A 20,031-nucleotide genomic window follows, 5' to 3' on the forward strand; every position below is an offset into this window, starting at 1 on the left:
TTCAACCAACCTAAATCTATAATAAAGAAGCTCTATCGAAAGGAATAAATTAAAATTACTGTTTTAATATATTCTTCTTTTAGTTCAACTTTAATAATTGTGGGATTCAAGAAATTGTGGAAGATTGTTAAATTTATTAAATGAACAACATAATTAACAAATGACTTTTGATATAACTATGATTATAACAATCTGCCTTCCAAATATAGATAGATTATAATAATCCAGACTACTTCAAACAGAGATTATACTAATCTATAGACTATTATAATCACAAATTATAATAACTCACTCCACCCCAAACATCTTCGAAATGTTTTAGGTGAAGTATTAGAAAAGTGATAATCTTACATCGAAAATATTCAATAAAGTAATGGATTGATCTACAAAGAAGCACGTAAATTTGTTTCTAATTCATCCAAATTACAGTAACTTCTATTTCTGTATGCACTAACTCTAACTAAATTCTCCATTTTGTATTCTCCTTGTTAAGGTTAGAAAAAAGTGTGAACGTCAAAAAGTATATATTCTTCTTCTAATTGGGATTGAAGTATGTGATAATTGTCACAATTTTCACCACCGTAAATTACACAATTCTTTGTTTATCCGACTCATAGTGTTCTTCAAGTAAATTCTTTTGTTTCCAGATTTTTGTTGGTTTCTTTTAATTTATAGATTATTTTAAGTTTTATGGTTGTCACAGTAATGAGAAGTTTCTTTTTTTTTTTTCAAATACTTAAAAAGGACACACTCATTATCAAATTTTGACCACTCAACAAATATTTGGCATTTTGAGGAGATGTGACAAAAAGTGATTTAATTTGTTATGGATAAGACAACATAATGAAGAAGAAGAAATTTTGTCCTAACTCAACATAACACAATTCACTATTGAGTATTAGGAACTACGTAACTTGTGGTTTAGATTTTCATAACCTACATTGTATAAAACAAAGGAACAATTGTTTGTTATATATGAGCTTTGGGTGGCCATCACTGTGTAGGACTCTACTCATTTCCAACCAAACATTGGTTGCATTTGTATTAAATACAATCATTTAAAAATTTGTGAAAATCCTTTCTTACAATTTTTAGGAATTAGTTGCACACATCATGAATGAATATTTTATCATGGGCCAACTAAAAAAGTTAGAGAAAAAGTTGGATATTATGCTCTTTCATTTGTATCAAGTTTTTCTTCTCTTTTTAAAATAAAATTTAACAATAGCAACTTGTTTACATTAATCATATATTTTTTTTTTCTTTTTTAAACCCATCCTCTACAGCTATTTATTAAATTAAAAATTAAATATACAATTTTATCGATTCATGATTTAATTAAACTCAAATAACTAAAAATTCAAATCCATACTCAATTGAGTATATAGTTTTATATATTTAAGAATGACTCATCGTTTATCATAAAATACTTACGATGATCATTCTTAATTATTTCGATTAAATCTAAGTTCATTCGATTTAGTAGAAGGTTTCAAGAATCTCTTTCATAGAATGGAGAGGGCCACCTCTAAATTCATCCATTCGTTATCATTTTAATGTTAGGATAAGTAGTTAATTTTTTTGATAGTTAAAATTAAGTTTATTTCAACTACTATGGTCTTTTTTGGTTCTGGATTTGTTTTTGTTTATATGTTCTGAAAACATAAAACGTAAAACATACTTGGAAAACAATTAAAAGAGGTTTGATATGCTTATTTTTAAAAACATGCAGTTTTCAAATTATGAAGAGATATTCATTATTATATTTTCAAATTCACAGCCCAAACACAAAATTTAAATTATAAATTGAAAATAAGCTTCCAAGTAAACAAATAATTTCAAATCACAAAGTAAGGTGGTCTACCATTTTCATTGATTGATGCATTTGATTTATTTACTGAAATTTTGCAGTTTTACTTTTTGTCCAGATTAATTGAGAAAAGTAAATTGGAACAGACATGTATTAAAAATAGTCATCTATAAGTTGATTTCCAAACTTATATATATCCTTAATTAATAAGAAAAACTTACAAATAAATATATCAAAATAAATTATTGTTATAATCCTAATAATTTATTACTAAACTCAATTGGGTTTTTTAGAAAAAGAAACATAATTTATCATTAGTTTAGTAATATTTTTTTAAAACTATTATTTTTGGTTTCATGTGTTTTTTCTATTAGTCTGTGTTAAGTTTAAAAATGTTTTAAAATTTTGGTTTCGAGTGTAAATAATTTCTAAGATTTATTTTTGAAAGAATCCAAAGTATAAAATATCTCATAATTTGTAATTTTAATATCTAAAAGATTGATATATAATATATAAACAAATGGGAATTATTGGAAAGCCAACATTAGCTTCAATTTATCACTTTATCCACTTCCACTTCCACTCCCACTTCACCGCCATGAGCATAGCTTCAAAGCTTCTCCATCCTCCCCCAACTATTCCCTACACGCCCCCCCGCCCATTTCTCTCTCATTCCCTTCATCGACCCACCGCAACCCGCCTCGGAAGAGCATTCCCACTTCCCGGAGTGGCCTCCGTCCCGTATCAACCGATCAATGTCGATTATTTGGAAGATGAATTCAACGGCCAAGGACATGGAGTAACATTCGAAGGAATCGGCGATGAATGCCTTGCGAAATTGCGGTTAGAAAACGGTGGTTCTGCGATTCTTATGTTCCCCAGTGGATTAATTACCTCCTACAAATCTCCGATGTGGCATGGAGGATCGGTAGAGCTGCTTCATTCTTCGGTATCCGAGGATAAAAATGGGGATGTTGTTGTTCAAGGAGGCGTGTCCGTAGCCCTAGACTGTGGGAGTCATCGATTGGAGAATGTTTCTTGGGATCTTCATAATGTTAAAGGAAATCCTCGGGAATCGATTCAGGTTTGATCATGTTTAATTGTTTTTATGCATTATTGAGAAATGCTCTTCTGTGGTTGATCTAAAAAGTTATTCCCTTTTATTGTTTGATTTTGAATCTATTTTCCATTTGGCTCTTTGGTTTCATAAAGTTACATTTCTATCTATCCATTTTTTATTCCTAAATTTCATAATATTATATTTTTACCATTTAACTTTGAATTTAATTGTTATTTGGTTTCTTGGTTTTAATTATTTTACACTTCAACTCTCAAGTTTCACTCATGCTCACTTTTTGGTATTTTGATTAATTTACAATTATATTTTAAAAACTATGGTGTGAAATTTTATAGTTGGAGAAAAACTAGTGAAAATTAATGTAATTCTTTTTTAATTAATTAATATACATTAATCCAGGAATGCATGTGATTATTGAGTAAAAAAATCAAGGATAAAAATATAAATCTTGAAATCCAAGAACCAAATGAAAACAAAACTCAAATATAGAAATGCAAATATAGAAATGCAATATTAATTATGAAACCTAATAAGTGAGTAGAGAATTAAAATCAAAACTCAATAGTAAAACCATGACATTTTGAGATATTGAGACTAACTATAAAAACTACAATCAAAACTAAGAATGAATCAAAACGGTATGTTTCTGTAAAAAGTCATTCCAAATCAAACCTAAACAATGATGTTTACAAACATTTTTTTTCACTTACCTCACAGGTTGAGCTGATAAGCAGAGGTTTAGAAGGCAAGGTAGAGTTGAAATACACAGTAACTCTTGGAGAAGATGTGTTAACATCAGAACTAACAGTGTGCAACAATAAACAAACATCTCTTGAATTGAAGGGCTATATTTTGAGTCATTTGACTTTGAGTACTCCTGAGGCAACTTTTGCTATTGGATTGGAAGGTTCAAACTTCCATAGCATTCCACCATTTTCATCAAATCATGCCATTATTCCTCCAGATTGTAGCTCTGGGTTGACTCAAAGACTCCAAGGGATTGTTTCTGGTTGGGGAAAAAGCAGTCAAAGAGAGAGTGGAGAGGAGATTGAGGGTGAAGAGATGGACAACTACAAGCAATTGGTGGACAAAATTAGTAGAATCTACACTAGTGCTCCCAGGAACTTCACAATCATAGACAGGGTAAGAACATTCTTCTTCTACAATAATCTATGTTGGGTAGGTTCTCAACTTTTGAGATTTTCTTCGTTTTTTATTACTAAACTTTTAAATTGTTTGGTTTGGTTTTTTGAACTCTTTCTAGTATAATAATTTTGGGAACGAGGATTGAGCTTTCCACCTCTAAAATGAAATGTCATTTCAAGTACCGTTGAGCTAAGAGAGCTAAGCTCACTTTTGCTGTTTTTTCAATTTACAGGTTTCAGACTGAAAAGATATTTTAACATTTTGTTTGAAAGCCAAAAAATAATAGATATTTCAAAAGTCTGATAATCGAAATGATTAATTTTAGAATGTTTGAGGACTGTAGATGAACATTTTAAATAATTTTTTTTCTAGAAAAAAGAATTAAATTCTACTTTGATCGATATGTTAGGCTTTGATTGATTTTGGTTCTTGTTCATTCAAAAGATTTATTTTGATCCACATATTTTGATCTTTGGTTCATTCTTTTGTGTTTATACTTTCAAGTTTGGTTAATGTTAGTTCTTGAACTTTAAAAAAGTAATACCTTTTGATTCCTAAAAAAATGAAATAACACTAAAATAGAGAAATTAGAACAATATTTCTATATTTTGAAAGGATAGAGAGTTGTTGTATTGGAGAGGAGGAGATTGAGTAACACACACTGATTGAGTTTAATGTTAATTATATGTGATGACATATGAAATAGGGAAGGAGAAACTCTGTGGTGATAGGGAGAGATGGATTTGATGAAGTGTACATGTTTAGTCCAGGATCAAATCATGTGTACTATGGAGAATATTCATATGTATGCATTGGCCAATCAGCCATCCTCAAACCAATACTCTTGGAACCTCAACAACTATGGACAGGATCTCAATATTTGTATAATCCAAATCTCTAGTCCTTTTATCATCTTCTTCTCCATTACCTTCACTTTCAGTGTAAAAAGTTCCAAGGATGGATCTCCATACATCTGCTTTTTTTTTTTTTGTTTTTCTAATTTTGAGTTTAATTCATCATGGTCTAATGCTATAAACTATCCTTGCAGTCCGATGGTTGTTGTAATCATAGTATTAAATCTTCATCATCTCCATACTTCTATTGGTATTTTTCACGAGTTCAATATCGACATAAGAGGGTGTATCAATATTTCCATGAAACACAAAATATAAGCATCGAAATATCATTGTGATGTAAATACCAAACATGTTTACTTATTTGAATTTAATAAATGTTTATTTGCTAATTTATTTTTTATATATAGAAATACCTATCAAAATCGATATTTTAAAGATATTTCTATAGAATTTTTTGTATAATTAAAACCATTGACATCGATATTTTAATATAAAAAATGGCCTTCAGTTTTAATAATAATTTGTTGACCCTTCAACTCTTCAGATAACAAAGAAATTAACCTTCAAAGTTATTGTGAAAATGTTGCATTTCCAAGAAATAGCGAAGCTTCTAAGTTTGTGTACTTTATTTGTTTGTTCAAATTCTCTTATCCTACGTACATCCAACTTTGTAAACTTATGTGACGAATTAATCCTTCTCCTTCAAGACTTGTGACGATTTAGTTTGAATTGTTCTCGAAGATTGAATTTGAATTTTGACATAAATAAACCAATAACCTAATTAGATAATTTAACATTTTTATACAATATAAAATCTACGAAACACAAATTGATGTCATTTTACTAAGAACTAAATCGTTACAAATTTAAAAATTTAAGAATCAAATTCCACATGTACTAAAGTTTAAGAATTAAATAGTTATAAAATTAAAAATAACGAAACTAAATTGTTATGAACCAAAGTTTATATTTTGAAGAGTATTATAAAATACAAATGGCAAGTTAGTTGCTTCATCAGTAAATGATTCAATACAACTTTTCAAAGAGCAAACAAACTCTCTAAAATTGTATGAAATTGATGTCAATTCTATTTAGTAAAATAATTTTTGTCAAAGTATGAAATTTTAGCTAAAAATTTGACAACATAGATTAAAATGATCACAAACGCTTGGAGAGTAGAGTACAATAACAAAAATGAACCAAAGATAGAAAGACATACCAAAGCAAACTAAAATTGAAAATATGAAAGACCAAAATAATAAATAATAATAATAACAATTTTTTTTAAAAAAAAAAAAAACTTTTTGGTTGAGGTAAGTAATCTATTCAAACTAAATGTTACAACATCAATATAGAAAGCAATCATATTCTATAATTTGCAAAGGTAAAAAAGATACCTATTGTGGTCAAGAACTTCATTGGCCACATTGGGATTCTTACATTGAGTCATTGTCCAAATCCATCTAATCTAATCCATTTGCTTTTTCCTTCTAACTTCTATATGCCTTTCTTGCTACTTGACACACAACATTTGAACTCAACAAACTTACAACAAACACTTTTAACCCTATTTTAGTTGAAGCACAACAAGAACATTATGTTGGTACAAGATAGGAACCTTGGTCATGATCATCAATCCATAGCAATGAAGTGAATATTGTAAAAAGCAAAAATGAAAAGCCACATACCAATTTCAAAGCAGTCTTCTTATATGCCATCTCCATGCCATAATATTGAGGTTTGATTTTACTTTGACAAGTCACTGCCACAGGCATAGCTTGGACATCAACATGGGTAGGGACACCATCGGTTGAAGAGATCGATTCGGAACTACCTTGTGATTGCTCACCGTTATCGATGTCTAATCCGTCTTCATCCTCTTTGCTGAGTTTCCGTTCATCAGCAGAACCATTACGATTTAGAAATGCTCTTGGAGGACTCCACTCCAAATTCCCTGATGACAAACTCCTATGCCTACGTCGGCTACTTCCGCTAGCATAGTCGGAGTTCGTCTCGTTTAGATCCTGAAGGGAATGGACGAGCTTTCGAGGCGTTTTGAAGATCATATCTTCAACTTTAATGTAACTACGAGACCGCTGAGGTACATAAGATAGGAAATATTGGAATAAGCTATTGAACATTATAGGACTAAACCAGAATTTGTGTCCAAATATTACTATTGTGAATGTAAAGGAAATGATATTAACCAAATCCCCATCGAGATATAAATGAAACTGAAACGAACTTCATTCTACAAGGACGAGCCTAAAAGACTTAGCCATGTGGTTTAAATGTATAAGAATACTGAGGAAATAGGCATATATGGACAGTTTGCTAAGAGAACTTACAAGGGGGCTGGTTGTAGTGCTTCTTGAAAGTCTGCGTCTAGGAGGACTCATTTGAAAAAACCCTGAAAAATCATCTGCATATTCTTCACCATTATGGCCAAATTTGTGACTTCCAGAGTGCAAAGACATGGTGTCGGAAACATCGGTTCCACGAGTAACTTCCGAGAACAAAGACAAGCCATCCTTGAGTGATATATCAACCCCACCATTCTCATAACTCCAAAGTTTACGATTCACACTCCTACGGTCAAATGCTGAGTTACGTGAAGCTTGTCTTGATGAAAAAGGTGATCCTACAAGCGAGCCGTAATCGAAGAAGGAATCAAGGGTCTGGGATTCTGGAGATTCTGATGAGGGAGTTCGGCTTCCACCATTCCTCCATGGACTTCTTCTCCTATGATCAATGAAGTTTGATCCCGTCACCGAGCTTGGAGATTTGTCCATTTTCGACCCTTTATCAGCCAATATTTTCTTAGCCGTTTGCAAAGTTTCAAAAGCTGCACCTTTGACATAAGGCATTTGATCAGACTGACAATTCTCCATCTCCTCAATTATCGACTGAAGCTCCGAAAATATACTCCAAGGATCAAGACATCTCATCAAGAAGTTAATCATTTGAATGGCAGACAGTCTTTTCTGAGAATTTTTCTCCACAACCCCACACTTCAATATTCGCAGCCCTGCCTGTAGCAACAATCTAGCATACGGTTCAACAATCCGAGGATTCCGCTTAGCTAGTGACATAACAAGCCCCATGTGTGAATTCGTTTGGGTAGATTTCTCCTCCAAAGCTCCAGCAACATTCTGGCAAACCTTATTAACCATCTCATCGGAAGCAAACCGCCAGTTATCCGAGTCCACCAGAGCCTTCAAGCAGAGGGCAGCACCAGCAGTGAGACTCTCTTGAGAACCCAACAAAGATTCCGACAGCGGATTACAAAGAGAATAAATCACATGCTTCTTCTTATCATCAGGAGTGGTGGGATCGATCCCGTATCTCGCAATCGCCGGAACAACTTTAGAGCAAGCTTGTTGAAGAGGGAAAGAGCCAGCACTTGAAGCCAAAGTCTTGATAATGGAAGTCATAATCCGATCAATCTGCGGCACAATATTGACACCGTGAACACGAGCTAGAACTTCATAAAGAGAAATTGTACATTCCCCATTTAAAGCACCAGTTTCTTTGTTTTCAGAAACTTGAGCAAGAAAAACAGGGATAGCCTTGGAGTCTAATTCCTTCACATAAGTTCTCAATGCCTTCATCGCAGATCTGCGACTATCAGCATCTTTATCAAGATTAGCAAACTCCCGCCGAAGCATTGGACTCAAATTTTTGCTCATAAAAGATCTGAAAGAAATCAAAACAACAAAAAAAAAAAAAAAAAAAAAAAAACAAAACAAAACAGTTCAGATTAAAAGAACTACCAGACAGCATCACTCAAGAATTTAAACGAACAGCTGATGGGCACCTCAAAGATGCAAAAACCCAATACTAAATCTGTGTAATAGAGTTGAAGAAACAGATAATAGAAGCAAAAGAATTAAGTGGGTTTTGGTTTCAGCAGAGCAAAAGGGTATACTGGAAAAAAGCAGAAAATGGAAGAAACAAAAAAGAAAACCCCAAAACTAAATCTGTACAAGAGATTGAAGAAACCATAAAATGTAAGCAAAATATGAAATGGGTTTTGATTTCTAAGCAAAAGGGTATCTGAAAAAAAGCAAAAAATCAAAGAAACAAAAACCCAATACTAAATCTGAACAAAAGAGTTGAAGAAACATAAAATGGAAGCAAAATTTGAAATGGGTTTTGGGTTGAGAGAAAAAGAAAAAGGCAGAAAATGGAATGAAGAAGAGAAAAAAGAAAGAATACCTTTGAGTTTCAGAGATTGCTTTCATGGCGTTGAGAGATGTATGAGGAGAAATGGAAAGAAGAAGATAAGGAAGAAGAAGAAGAAAGAGAGTGAAGAATTAGGGATTGTTGAGGGATTTGAATTTATGGATTTGGTGGTGTCTGATATGGGGGATTTGATTTCCTTTTCTGGGGGTTGTTTATGGAAAGCGCTCTCTAACTATGAATTCAAAATCTTTTGTTGAAATTCCACCGCTATCCCTTCTTCTTCATGTGGGTCCCTTCCTCTTTGTTTAATAATGGACCATAATCGCCCTTCCAAATAACAACAAATTTATTCTCTTTTCTTTTCCTTTTTTCCAATTTTTATTTAGTTTGGTCAATTAAATTTACCCTAAAAAAAAGTTTTGGTCATCCTTACAACTATAAATTTAAATACTTTCTTTTCTTTCCAAGTTTAATTTAACTTAATCATAAATAAAATCATTAAAACTTCTTACTCTTAGTTCAATACATAATCTTAATATTTTCAATTAGTTGATTTGTGTGGTTTTAAATGGAGCATTTTACAATAATATAGGTTCAATTGAAATTTTGATATTAGCACTTGGTGCTTTCTTTGATGGGGTAGGACTTTCTTTTGTATCAAAGTTATGTTTGTATCTCTCTTTTGAATATAAGTATCAAACTCTTTTATAAAAAAAAAAAAAAAATTCTTTTTATCAAACTCTTTTGAATAAGAGGTTAAGAGGAAGATGAGTGTAGGTTGAGTGAGATAGTATATGTAATATTAATTTAATTTAGAGGTTAGAGTTTTAATTTCCACAACTCAGGCTTTCATTGCAATGCCTTTGTATAAATAAATAAAAAATAAGAAGAAATTAGTGGGAGAGAGAGAGAGAGAAGGGCAATGAAGTAATTTGGATTGTGAATAGTTTGTTCCCTCCAAAGTTAGGGTTATTACTTATTAGGTGAGGTGCCGTTCTTGGCGCCACTCTAACCATTTCAAATAATACAATTTTCCATTTTCTCTCACCTTTTTATTTTATCTTTTATGTATTTCAATATTCCTAATCAATAATAAATTCATTAAAATTCTATTTTATCTTTTACTAATTTTATTAAATACTTTGTCAATTTTTTTTATTTTTATTTTTTGAAAAATTCCTTTTAACCCATCTATATTTAAAAGTTAGGTTGTCATTTGGTATTCGCTTCAATTTTTATAGAAAATTATAAAAAATGGTAAAATTAACAAAATATTTTTACTTTATAAAAAAATTGATTGTACCAAACTCTTGTCGTTTAATGATTCTTTTTCTATGAAGCGTAAAAAGTTTGTTGTTTTTATTATTTTTGAAAAAAATCCTAAATTTAGATTTTAAAAGAAATAAATTTTGAATGATTTATCAAAATAAATATTTATAATATTTACACGTTTTGTATTGCTCTTTTGTCTCCTTTTAAATCACTTTCTCGATTTTGTTTTGGTTCTTGTTCACTTCCTCGTTCTTTTTATATGCACTTGAGTCATTAAGCATTCGATAAGACTTCATTTGTTGTTCATCAATTGTCGTACAAAATTGAAGGGGGAATAAAACTTCTTTCATTATAGTCGCTGTTATAGGAAAAGGAGTGTTGTTGATGTTGATATAGAAAGAATAAGAATAAGAGATTTAGAGGGGGAAGTGAATCGAATATAACTAAGTTTAGAGTTAAAAAAGAAAAATAAAATTTTATTTTCGAAAAACTTTGAAGATTTTATAAAACCATATCTTGTGGTAAAAAGAAAAAAAAACATTTTTGCCTTCTTTTTTCTTTATGTGAAACTATCACATTTCCACAAGAATGCTGACTTCAAGTTTATATTGAGTTTAGTGTTCCCATCATCAATTGAGAGTAAATAATACCCTTTCCATTATTAAATTTTGAAACAACGATTTTGGTATTTGTAATTCTAAACGACACTTTTAGTCTATAAAGAGTGTTTTGATTGATTTGATGAACATTATATCCAATAATTATAATCTGCTCCATATTATTATTATTATTCTATTATCATTTAGCAAAAGTTTAAGATCAGAACATCAATATTTGAGACAAATCCCAAATCACTTAAAAGGATCGTCACATAATAAAATTCATAGGCTTATTTAAATTAAATTTCAAATTACAATTTCAAATTCTTTTTGTTTTCTACTTCCTAAAGCTAATCCAAACGAACTCCAACTTATCAACTTTCAAGTAAGATTTTTGTGAATTTTTCAAGAAAAAAAAAACAAGTCTCTTTTATTAATATAATAACGAGACAAAGCTTAAAGTACAACTGAATTATACAATAAATTAAATAAAATTAAGAATTAGTAAGCACACCCAAACATTGTTAGGTTTTTGCTACTAAATATAGAATTGTTTAAAACGATAAATAAATATAACCCCCAATCATTAAAAATAGATGTCACACCATAAAATTCATCACTATCACAAATAATACAATAGATATTTGTTACTAAACATAATAAGCTTTAATAGAAGTAATGATGAAAAGAGTAAAAAGGAATAAAGTAACAATCCTACACTTTTTTTTTTTTTTTTTCCATTTGGTAACCAATATTGTAGTACTTTATCTTTAGCTTTAAACGGTTCCAAATTGAAACACATCCCAAAAATACAAAAGGAAAAAGGACGAAAAGGGCAAAGTATGATGACTCAAGAATTTATTTGCCACTACCATACCATTGGCCTTTTTTTTTTTTGTAGGTTCAACCAGGTGTGAGGTGGGAAGATTTCAAACTTCTGAGCTCCCGAGCAAGAGAGTATATACACCAACCAGAACTCAATCTGTAGACCTATGTTCAGTTGACTACTACCCTACCACTACTTTTACACGATACAATTACAAGCCAATTTTAGTTTTAGAGGAATGTCAAAATGAAGAAGGTTGATGGATTGATGTCAAAAAGGAAAAAGGACAATGTATGATGACTCAAGCTAAATGATTACTTCCAAATGAAAAAGAATTCATTCAAATACACTACAAGTGTGAAGTGGGAAATTCAAGCTTCTGATCGCTTGATTGAGAGAATATATACTTTAACCAATGTTCCAACCAATTCACCTACGTCCACGTAGGTTACTGCACTACCTTTCTTACATGATACAATTACAAGCCAATTTGTTTGGGGTTTCATAGAAAAGTCGAAATCAAAAGGAAAACAAAGCGTATGTTATTGAGAAGGTGGTAAAAGTCTGCAGGTTGGACAGTACCACTTTCCTTTAAATCTTGTTTCTGGTGTTAGTCCAACGCACGAATAATGAAACCATTCACCTCCTTGGCACTGTCAATGGCATAAAAAGCAGAAGAAAAAGGCAAAGGTTGTCATGAAATCCATAACCTGAATGCACTTTCAGTAGTTTAAGAAACGTTTGGTATATAATTGGTTTTTGAAGATTGTGCTTTTTTTTTCTTCCATTTTTTATTCATGATTTTCATATAAGAATTATGTAGACATTTGATTTCTTAAAAAACAAAACAAGTTTTTGAAAACTACTCCTTTTAGTTTTAAAAAATTGGACTTTGGTTTGGAAAACTCCTAAAATGTAGGCAACAAAGTAACAAATGGAATAAGAGTTTATAAGCTTAATTATCAAAAATAGAAAACAAAAAACCAAATGGTTAGCAAATCCTCAACTAAAAACTAAAACCATTATCTAATATGGGCTCGGTTGATTTTTTTTTTGAAAAAATGCTCATGCTCCATACCAGCATGAACAAGTCCTAACCCACGGGTAAATTTTATATCAATGATAAGGTTAACTATAGAGTACATCCTTATTTCTATTTTTTTTCCTTTTTTTATAAAAGAAACAAATTCTAAAGTAACAAACCACAAACCACAAACCAAAGACAAACCTCTCTAACCCACAAGCAACGAATTCAGGAAATTTTAAGAGCATATGCACAATCATACTGAAAAGGACCAGCTACGTTACATAAAATCACACATTATACACACAAAAAGCTATGGGATCAAATACATGAAGATATTTGCCGAGTTCAGAGGACATAAGACGGACAATATCCAAAAATTCATTTATAGAAACTGCACAGCCTCATAACTTACTCTTACCATACAGGAAAACTTTGGTACTATGGAGACAATCATGAGGGGGCTGGGGAGGGAGAAAGAACAATAGCATTGTAGATAAACAAAAAACTAAAATAGCAGGATGTGAATAATTGACAACATAGAAAAGAGGGGGGACTTACATTCTCATTGTCACAAGCAATCATATCTCCAAAAGACACCTACAAAAGAGGATAATTGGGGCAGTAACGGGCAATCAAGTTAGAGAAATTACGAAAATTTAGACTGTTTTGTAATGCTTCTTAAATAAATAAAAAAAGAAAGAAAAAAAAAGATGATTGACTTGTCCACACTAAATCTAAATTTGCTTTCTCCCCGCCAACTTCCCTTCAAGGAAAGATTGACCCTAAATTGTCTTTCCTTTTTTATCATTAGCTTGTTATCTATTTAATTTAGATTTACCCTAATTATCCTAGTATTCGGATTTCCACGTAACTCGGTGTCTATTTTCTTTTAGCACTTTTAATATGGTATCAAAGTAGGGTCACCGAACTTGACGAAATCCAAACTGACCACGAGACAGCTGCTGTGCCGCCACCAAAATCAACGCCGCCATGGAAAAACTACTCCAACGGCTTCAGAAGCCGCTGGTGAGTAGTTCTGTCTTACCCGTGGAGTCAGCCATGCCGCCTAGCAGAGGGAACGAGCCGCACACACCCAGCCTTTCCACCCATGCGCAGCTGTCCAATTCCTACGCAGTTCAGCCGGCTTACTCCCACCTGATTTCTCAAGTCTAGCGACAATATCCTTTTGGTTGGAAAAGGATTTACTCAGACCTATGGTGTCGATTACTCAAAAACTTTTTTCCTTGTAGCAAAACTAAATAGAGTCCTGTTATTTGTTACTGTGAATAAAGATTGGCCCCTATAACAGCTAGATGTTAAAAATACATTCTTAAATGGAGACTTGAAAAAGGAAATCTACATGGGTCCCCCTTCAAGGTTTGAAGCCTAGTTTGATCATCGGGTTTGCAAACTCAAGGAGTCCTTGTATGGGCTAAGACAGTCACCGCGAGCATCGTTTAAAAGGTTTACTACTTTTGTCAAGTCCCAAGGAGTCAAGGGCACTCTGATCACACTTTGTTTATGAAAGTCTCCCAGGCTGGGAAGATCACTTTGTTGATTGTTTATGTTGATGACATTTTTTTATTTGGGGATGACACTACTGAAAACATCCAAGTGATGAAGAATATGGGAGATAAATTTGAAACTAAAGACTTGGAAAATTTGAAGTATTTCCTTGGAATGGAGGTAGCTAGATCAAAAGAAGGTATCTCCGTATCTCAGAGGAAGTATACTTTGATTTGTTGACTGAAACAGGTATGCTAGGATGTTGTCCTGCTGATACTCCTATTGAATTCAACTGTAAATTGAGAAATTTAGGTGATAAAGTTCCAACTGAGAAAGAAAAACATTAGTGCCTTGTGAGAAAGTTGATTTACATGTCACACACTAGACCGGATATCTACTATGCTATGAGTGTCGTTAGCCAGTTAATGCAAACTCCCTATGAGGAACACGTGGAGTTAACAGAATTTTGAGGTACTTAAAAGCAACTTCTGATTAAGGGTTAATGTTTAGGAAGACCGACGGAAGAGCTATTGAGGCCAAAATTGATTCTGACTGTGCAAGGTCAGTTGTTGACAAGAATCCACCTCTAGCTATTGTACCTTTGTTTGCAACAATCTCGTAACCTGGAGGAGTAAGAAGCAAAAGGTTATCTTCTAGCCAGAAGCAATGCTGAAGCTGAGTACAAGGGCTGTGAGTTCGGGGATATGAGAGAAAATTTGGCTTCATAAGGCTTTATCTGATCTTCATCAGGATTATGAGGTGTCGATGAAGTTATTTTGTGATAATAAGGTAGCTATTAGCATCGCCAACAATCCAGTTCAACATGATATAACTAAACATGTGGAGATTGATCGACACTTCATTAAAGAAAGACTAGACAATGGTAGCATACACATTCCTTACATCCCCTCAAGCTATCAGGATGATGATGTTCTCACTAAGGGGCTTCTTAGACAGAGCTTTGATTCATGTGTTAGCAAGTTAGGTCTCATTGATATCTACATCTCAATTTGACAGGGAGTGTTAGAATTAGTGGGCTTGGCTCAACGAAAGATTTACCCTACTTGTCTTTCTTTTTTTTATCATTAGCTTGTTGTCTATTTAATTTTCCCCTTTGAATCTTTTGTGAATAAAAGATAATAATAAGAAAGTTAGATCGTGGTTTTTCTTCTGGTACTCGGGTTTCCACGTAACTCGATGTCTATTTTCTTTTACCGCTTTTAATAATAACCACTTGCTGCTAACAATTCGTCTAGCCAACTCTATCTCATTTACCTACTAACTATTCCATAATCATACCTAGCACTACTCACCATCAAAAGTATCAAATTGTTTAGACTGTAGAGTGAATTTGGTGCTCCATTGCACAAGCTCCATCAAACAAAAGCTGGAGGAAGAAGATGATGAATGAAGATGAAAAGAAAAACCAATAGTCTTTCTGTTTTCACTTTTTATTATTGATCTTTGAAACTAGTTCTTTCCTTTTGCTTTGACCTTTTTGTTCACGTCTCTTCACTCCAAGATTTCTTGCACCACTCAAGATAAACTAAAGCTAAAATTATCCCTCTCCAGAATTACATTCTTGAGCGATAGACTTAATTTCCAACTTCCAAAATGTAGTATTTTCTGATATGGATAAACCAATCTATTTCCTTTGCTTTCTCACTGAATTTTCCACTTAAATGTTTTCTAAAAAAAATACAGCTATATTTCTTCATTCAATAAATATTCAATTCCTATGCTATTAAATATATTAGACCACGAATAACTTTTTCTTTTTACATAGCATAGTCTGCTTTGATCTATTAAACTGTTTCTCTCGTGGAGTGGTTCCATGAGATTGAAGCTTTCAGTTTAGTCACTTTTTCTTTCTCATCTCCAAAGGTGGTGGTTAGATGAGAGGGTTGAGGATTAAAGCTTCTAACAGGGGCTACTGTTTTCTCACGCATTACGTGAAAAATGTTTTCCCTTCCCTCTTCCTCTAATCATAACCACTTGCCCTGATTTCCCCTTAAACAACTCTAACCATTTCACATACACATACTCACTAAGTAACCAGTCTTCCAATAGCTAACAAAAAATTTGTCGTGTGCAAACAACGACAAATAAACATATGGCTGCCAAAACCATGAAAATGTTATAAAACGAATATATCCTTTGAAAAACTAAGTTCAACTTTCAAGAAAAGACATGTATGAATCCAAAATCAGAACCTGATGGCAAATGCAATACGTAGGTTCATTTGGATCAATGGGCTGATCCACATCGAGTGAAGGTGCAAAGTCCTTTTTATGGCTTCCTGGAGGAGGCATGAGCTCAAAATCTCGATCACGCTCCCTATCCCAATCTCGGTCCCTGTAATCTGGCCTCTTAGATTGAGGTGTTATAAATACTGGTCGGCGTCTTTCATTCTTCGAAACTAGTGGCAATGGTGGAAGAATTGCTGGTTCGTCTGGTGAAATTTTCCCCTCTGAAAAATAGTAAAAGGTTAAATTATCTATACAAACAAACTGAATGGAAGGAAAAGCCGAAAAGGTAAGCAATACATATCACTTGTTTGTTTGGCTAAACATAAAAAATTGACTTTGAGATTTATTGATAATTTGCTAACCATCAACTCTTCAGATAACAAAGAAATTAACCTTCAAATATTACATTGTAAAATAACTTGCGTTTCCCAGAAATAGCCAGGCTTCTAAGTCTCTGTACCTTGTTTCAGATCTTCCGCAAAGTTGTTTAGATCCTCATCAAGTCGTTTAATATGGCTATCTATCTGGACAAGTAAAAGCACATGAAGACCTCTAAGATAAGTCTAGAACATTTATTCTAAAATACCAATGGCATGTAGCTACTTAATGAATAAATTCTTCAGTACAACATTTCAAAAAGAGCAAACAGCCATCTGAAATTGTAAGAAATTGATATCAATCCCATTTTAAACGAAATCTACTCTGAAGTATTGCAACCCCCTAGACTCATTACACATTAGAAAAATAGTAATAATCCGAATCCAAATCCATATCTTCTCGCCAGACAATCACGCAATTCAGGATCGCCCATTGTAAAAACAGATGAAAGAAACAATGAGAAACTAATAGAGGAGATAGAAATAAACAGCGATTGAACCAGGCAATCTGAAATCGTGGATAATAATTGAGAGATAGAGAAAGAAACAAAAAGCACGATACCAGGTCGCCTGCTTGACGTGCCAACAAGACCTTTTCGGTACACAAACTCAACGCGTTATCCTGATTAGCCTCAATATCCTTCCGCAGTTTCTCAAAAGCAGACTCCTCATCCTCATTATTACTATTACCATATCCTTTCTTCGAGCTCTGCGTCGACAATCCCAAGCAATATTTGGTTTGCTGCCGAGTCTGGTCAATCATGGCTATAACAAAAGGAAAATCGAGAGCAATAAATCCATCCGAACACAAGATCTGTAAAAAAGAATGAAGAAAGCAGAAAACGAGGGTTTTATTTACACTGTGATCGATCATCGAGTTCTCTGATTGTATTGAGTAGCCTCTGAAGTTCAGCAGGCAATGTGCTAGCGTCTATGAAGAATGAGAGAAGAGGAGAAGGAAATTAGAGAGGGAAAGAAAGGGAGGGAAAAAAGGAAGAGAAAAGGGAACGTACATTCCAAATAATCATCGACGTAGACTCCTGTACGAGCAATCGCCATGGTTGAGATTGAGTGAAGCTGGGTGATTTCTAGGGCTTGATTGAGGGAGTTTTTCGTTGAGTTTTTGCCTTTGGCTTGGCGCGCCCACTCTTCTTTGTTTATAAAACTTTTTTTTTTATTATTATTATTTTTCTTTAATTGAAGTGGGAAATTTTGAAATAGGGATTCAATCATTGGTTGGTTGGTTGGTTGGTTCTGATTTTGTGAAAACAGATTAGGGAAAAACGGCGTCGTCTCCTTCTAATGAAAACAGAAATATATATCTTTTCCTCCTATGATTTGCTCCCTTTCTTTTCCTTTAACCTATGTTTTAAAATAACAATTTATTATAAATTACGAAATTGTTTTAAATAATTATAAAATATACCAAAATTTTATATTTTAACTAAACATTCATACATTTAGTTTAGGTTTTCGATCTACATCGATTTCTATAAATTTTATTAAAATATTTTGAGTCGTTTCGTTGTATTTGAAAATGTTTTTTATAATATTACGATTTTACCGAATTAAAATTTTGTCCTAAGTTTGTTTCATAATTTTCGATCTTTCATAGAATTCTTTTTTGGGATAGTTATAGCTAGCGTCTAGTTTTAAATATTAAGCACATTGTATATTAAATTCTGTTTACTTATTTTAATAAGTACTAGAATTACTTTTAAATTTCACTTTATAATTGTTTTTAATTAATTAATAGATATTAATGACAACGACATAAGATATATATTTAGTTAAATTAAGGGTAACAACGTGATACCTAATTAAAATCCAAGCACTATAGATAGTAAAATTGTAACATTTTGAAAAATAAAATATTTTTCATATATTCATTATCTTTCGTTCAGATATAAAGAATGAACAAGCATCTCTAAGAGACAGAAAAGGAAGTCTAATAATGTTGTATTTAGAAGTTATTATTACTACCTCACTTTTTGTAAACTTTACGGACCGGTCCTTGGAATAGAATTTTTATTAGAATATTTGACAAAATGTTAGAGTAGTTTGAACTATTCTCTCGTTCAAGTAATTTTCAAAATCATCATTATCTCGTCGACTCTTATTATTTATTATAACAAATTTTAGTTACCATTTGAAATAATATGAATAATTTTGAAAATGAAATATAAAGTTAAAGATAGTAATTATTATCATCGTTGCATAAATGTTTTTACAATTCAATTCATTATCATCGTTGTTGTCAGCTTTATTTAACAATTCTAGATGCAATTCACATGTGAGAAATATGATGTATAATTTATAAAAACTAACAACTTTTTTTTGTAAATTTACGATTTATTTTTTATAAAATGTTAATACTTTAAACTTAAAGAATTATTAAAATATGGCATTTTCAAAATGTTTTTGATAAAATAGGGTTGTTTTAAAACTTATTAGAAATTTACTGCTACTCAAAGACGAGTGTCTAAGACTCGTGATATGGGAGAGAGAGGGAGTAGGACGAGTGTTCAACACTCGCCTTGGATTCATATATTCCATTTTTTATTTTCCACCTTTTATCTTATTTTTAAAATTTATATTAATTTTCATTTATGATACAAATATTTTTTTAGAAATTTAAATAAAAAATAGAAAAACACTCAAGATTTCAACAAAAAAATGAAAAGAAAAAACATTGAATAAAAATATGATTCGTAGTTATATTTCAATATTAAAAAAATTAATACATTACATAAATTCATAATACACTTAAAATTTTAATTTTTATAGATATATATTTTGAAACTAATATGAAATTAAATGAGCGCGAAATATACATTGTTTTTATCGGTTTTTTATACTTAAGAGGATTAGTGTATAATTTTAGGGTTTTTTATGTAGTTTTTTTTTATATATTTGTTTTTTAAACAAAAAAAGATTGGTTTTGCTATTTGATTTTTCTAATGTGAACAATGAAATGATACAACATATGGTAGGACGTTTAGTATAAAGAGTCATACACTATATAAAGTAGCAATATAACATTGTATAAGGAGATTATTTGTTTTAATGTAATATGTTAAGTTTCACATTATTTGGGAG

General features: G+C 31.9%; 3 protein-coding genes across 5 annotated transcripts; 1 reads left to right on the forward strand and 2 right to left on the reverse strand.

Annotated features, from left to right (window-relative positions):
• The first annotated feature begins 2,336 nt into the window (after positions 1 to 2,336).
• On the forward strand, positions 2,337 to 5,121 carry LOC103485977 (protein NDH-DEPENDENT CYCLIC ELECTRON FLOW 5). Its single transcript, XM_008443754.3, has 3 exons — positions 2,337 to 2,894; positions 3,606 to 4,031; positions 4,741 to 5,121. Exons 1-3 carry the CDS (start codon positions 2,409 to 2,411, stop codon positions 4,933 to 4,935), a joined length of 1,107 nt encoding a protein of 368 aa, XP_008441976.1. The 5' UTR covers positions 2,337 to 2,408; the 3' UTR covers positions 4,936 to 5,121.
• A 1,122-nt stretch (positions 5,122 to 6,243) lies between these two features.
• Positions 6,244 to 9,283, reverse strand: LOC103485976 (protein SINE1). 2 transcript variants are annotated; one of them, XM_008443753.3, is made up of 3 exons: positions 9,110 to 9,283; positions 7,240 to 8,587; positions 6,244 to 6,987 (listed from the first exon to the last, which is right to left on the reverse strand). In XM_008443753.3, exons 1-3 carry the CDS (start codon positions 9,133 to 9,135, stop codon positions 6,487 to 6,489), a joined length of 1,875 nt encoding a protein of 624 aa, XP_008441975.1. In that variant the 5' UTR covers positions 9,136 to 9,283; the 3' UTR covers positions 6,244 to 6,486. The 2 variants fall into 2 exon arrangements, with proteins under 2 accessions (XP_008441975.1, XP_050944232.1); XM_051088275.1 differs by having other exon boundaries at positions 7,240 to 8,337; positions 9,110 to 9,245.
• A 2,787-nt stretch (positions 9,284 to 12,070) lies between these two features.
• LOC103485975 (PHD finger protein ING2) lies at positions 12,071 to 18,097 on the reverse strand. 2 transcript variants are annotated; one of them, XM_008443752.3, is made up of 7 exons: positions 17,946 to 18,097; positions 17,792 to 17,863; positions 17,495 to 17,697; positions 17,016 to 17,079; positions 16,520 to 16,776; positions 13,359 to 13,397; positions 12,071 to 12,426 (listed from the first exon to the last, which is right to left on the reverse strand). In XM_008443752.3, the coding sequence occupies exons 1-7, from the start codon at positions 17,989 to 17,991 to the stop codon at positions 12,316 to 12,318; spliced, it is 792 nt and encodes a 263-aa protein (XP_008441974.1). In that variant the 5' UTR covers positions 17,992 to 18,097; the 3' UTR covers positions 12,071 to 12,315. The 2 variants fall into 2 exon arrangements, with proteins under 2 accessions (XP_008441974.1, XP_050944234.1); XM_051088277.1 differs by lacking the exon at positions 17,792 to 17,863 and having other exon boundaries at positions 17,495 to 17,746; positions 17,946 to 18,072.
• Between the last annotated feature and the right edge of the window lie 1,934 nt (positions 18,098 to 20,031).

The sequence above is a fragment of the Cucumis melo genome, chromosome 8 (assembly GCF_025177605.1).
Source record: "Cucumis melo cultivar AY chromosome 8, USDA_Cmelo_AY_1.0, whole genome shotgun sequence".
Lineage (NCBI taxonomy): Eukaryota > Viridiplantae > Streptophyta > Magnoliopsida > Cucurbitales > Cucurbitaceae > Cucumis > Cucumis melo.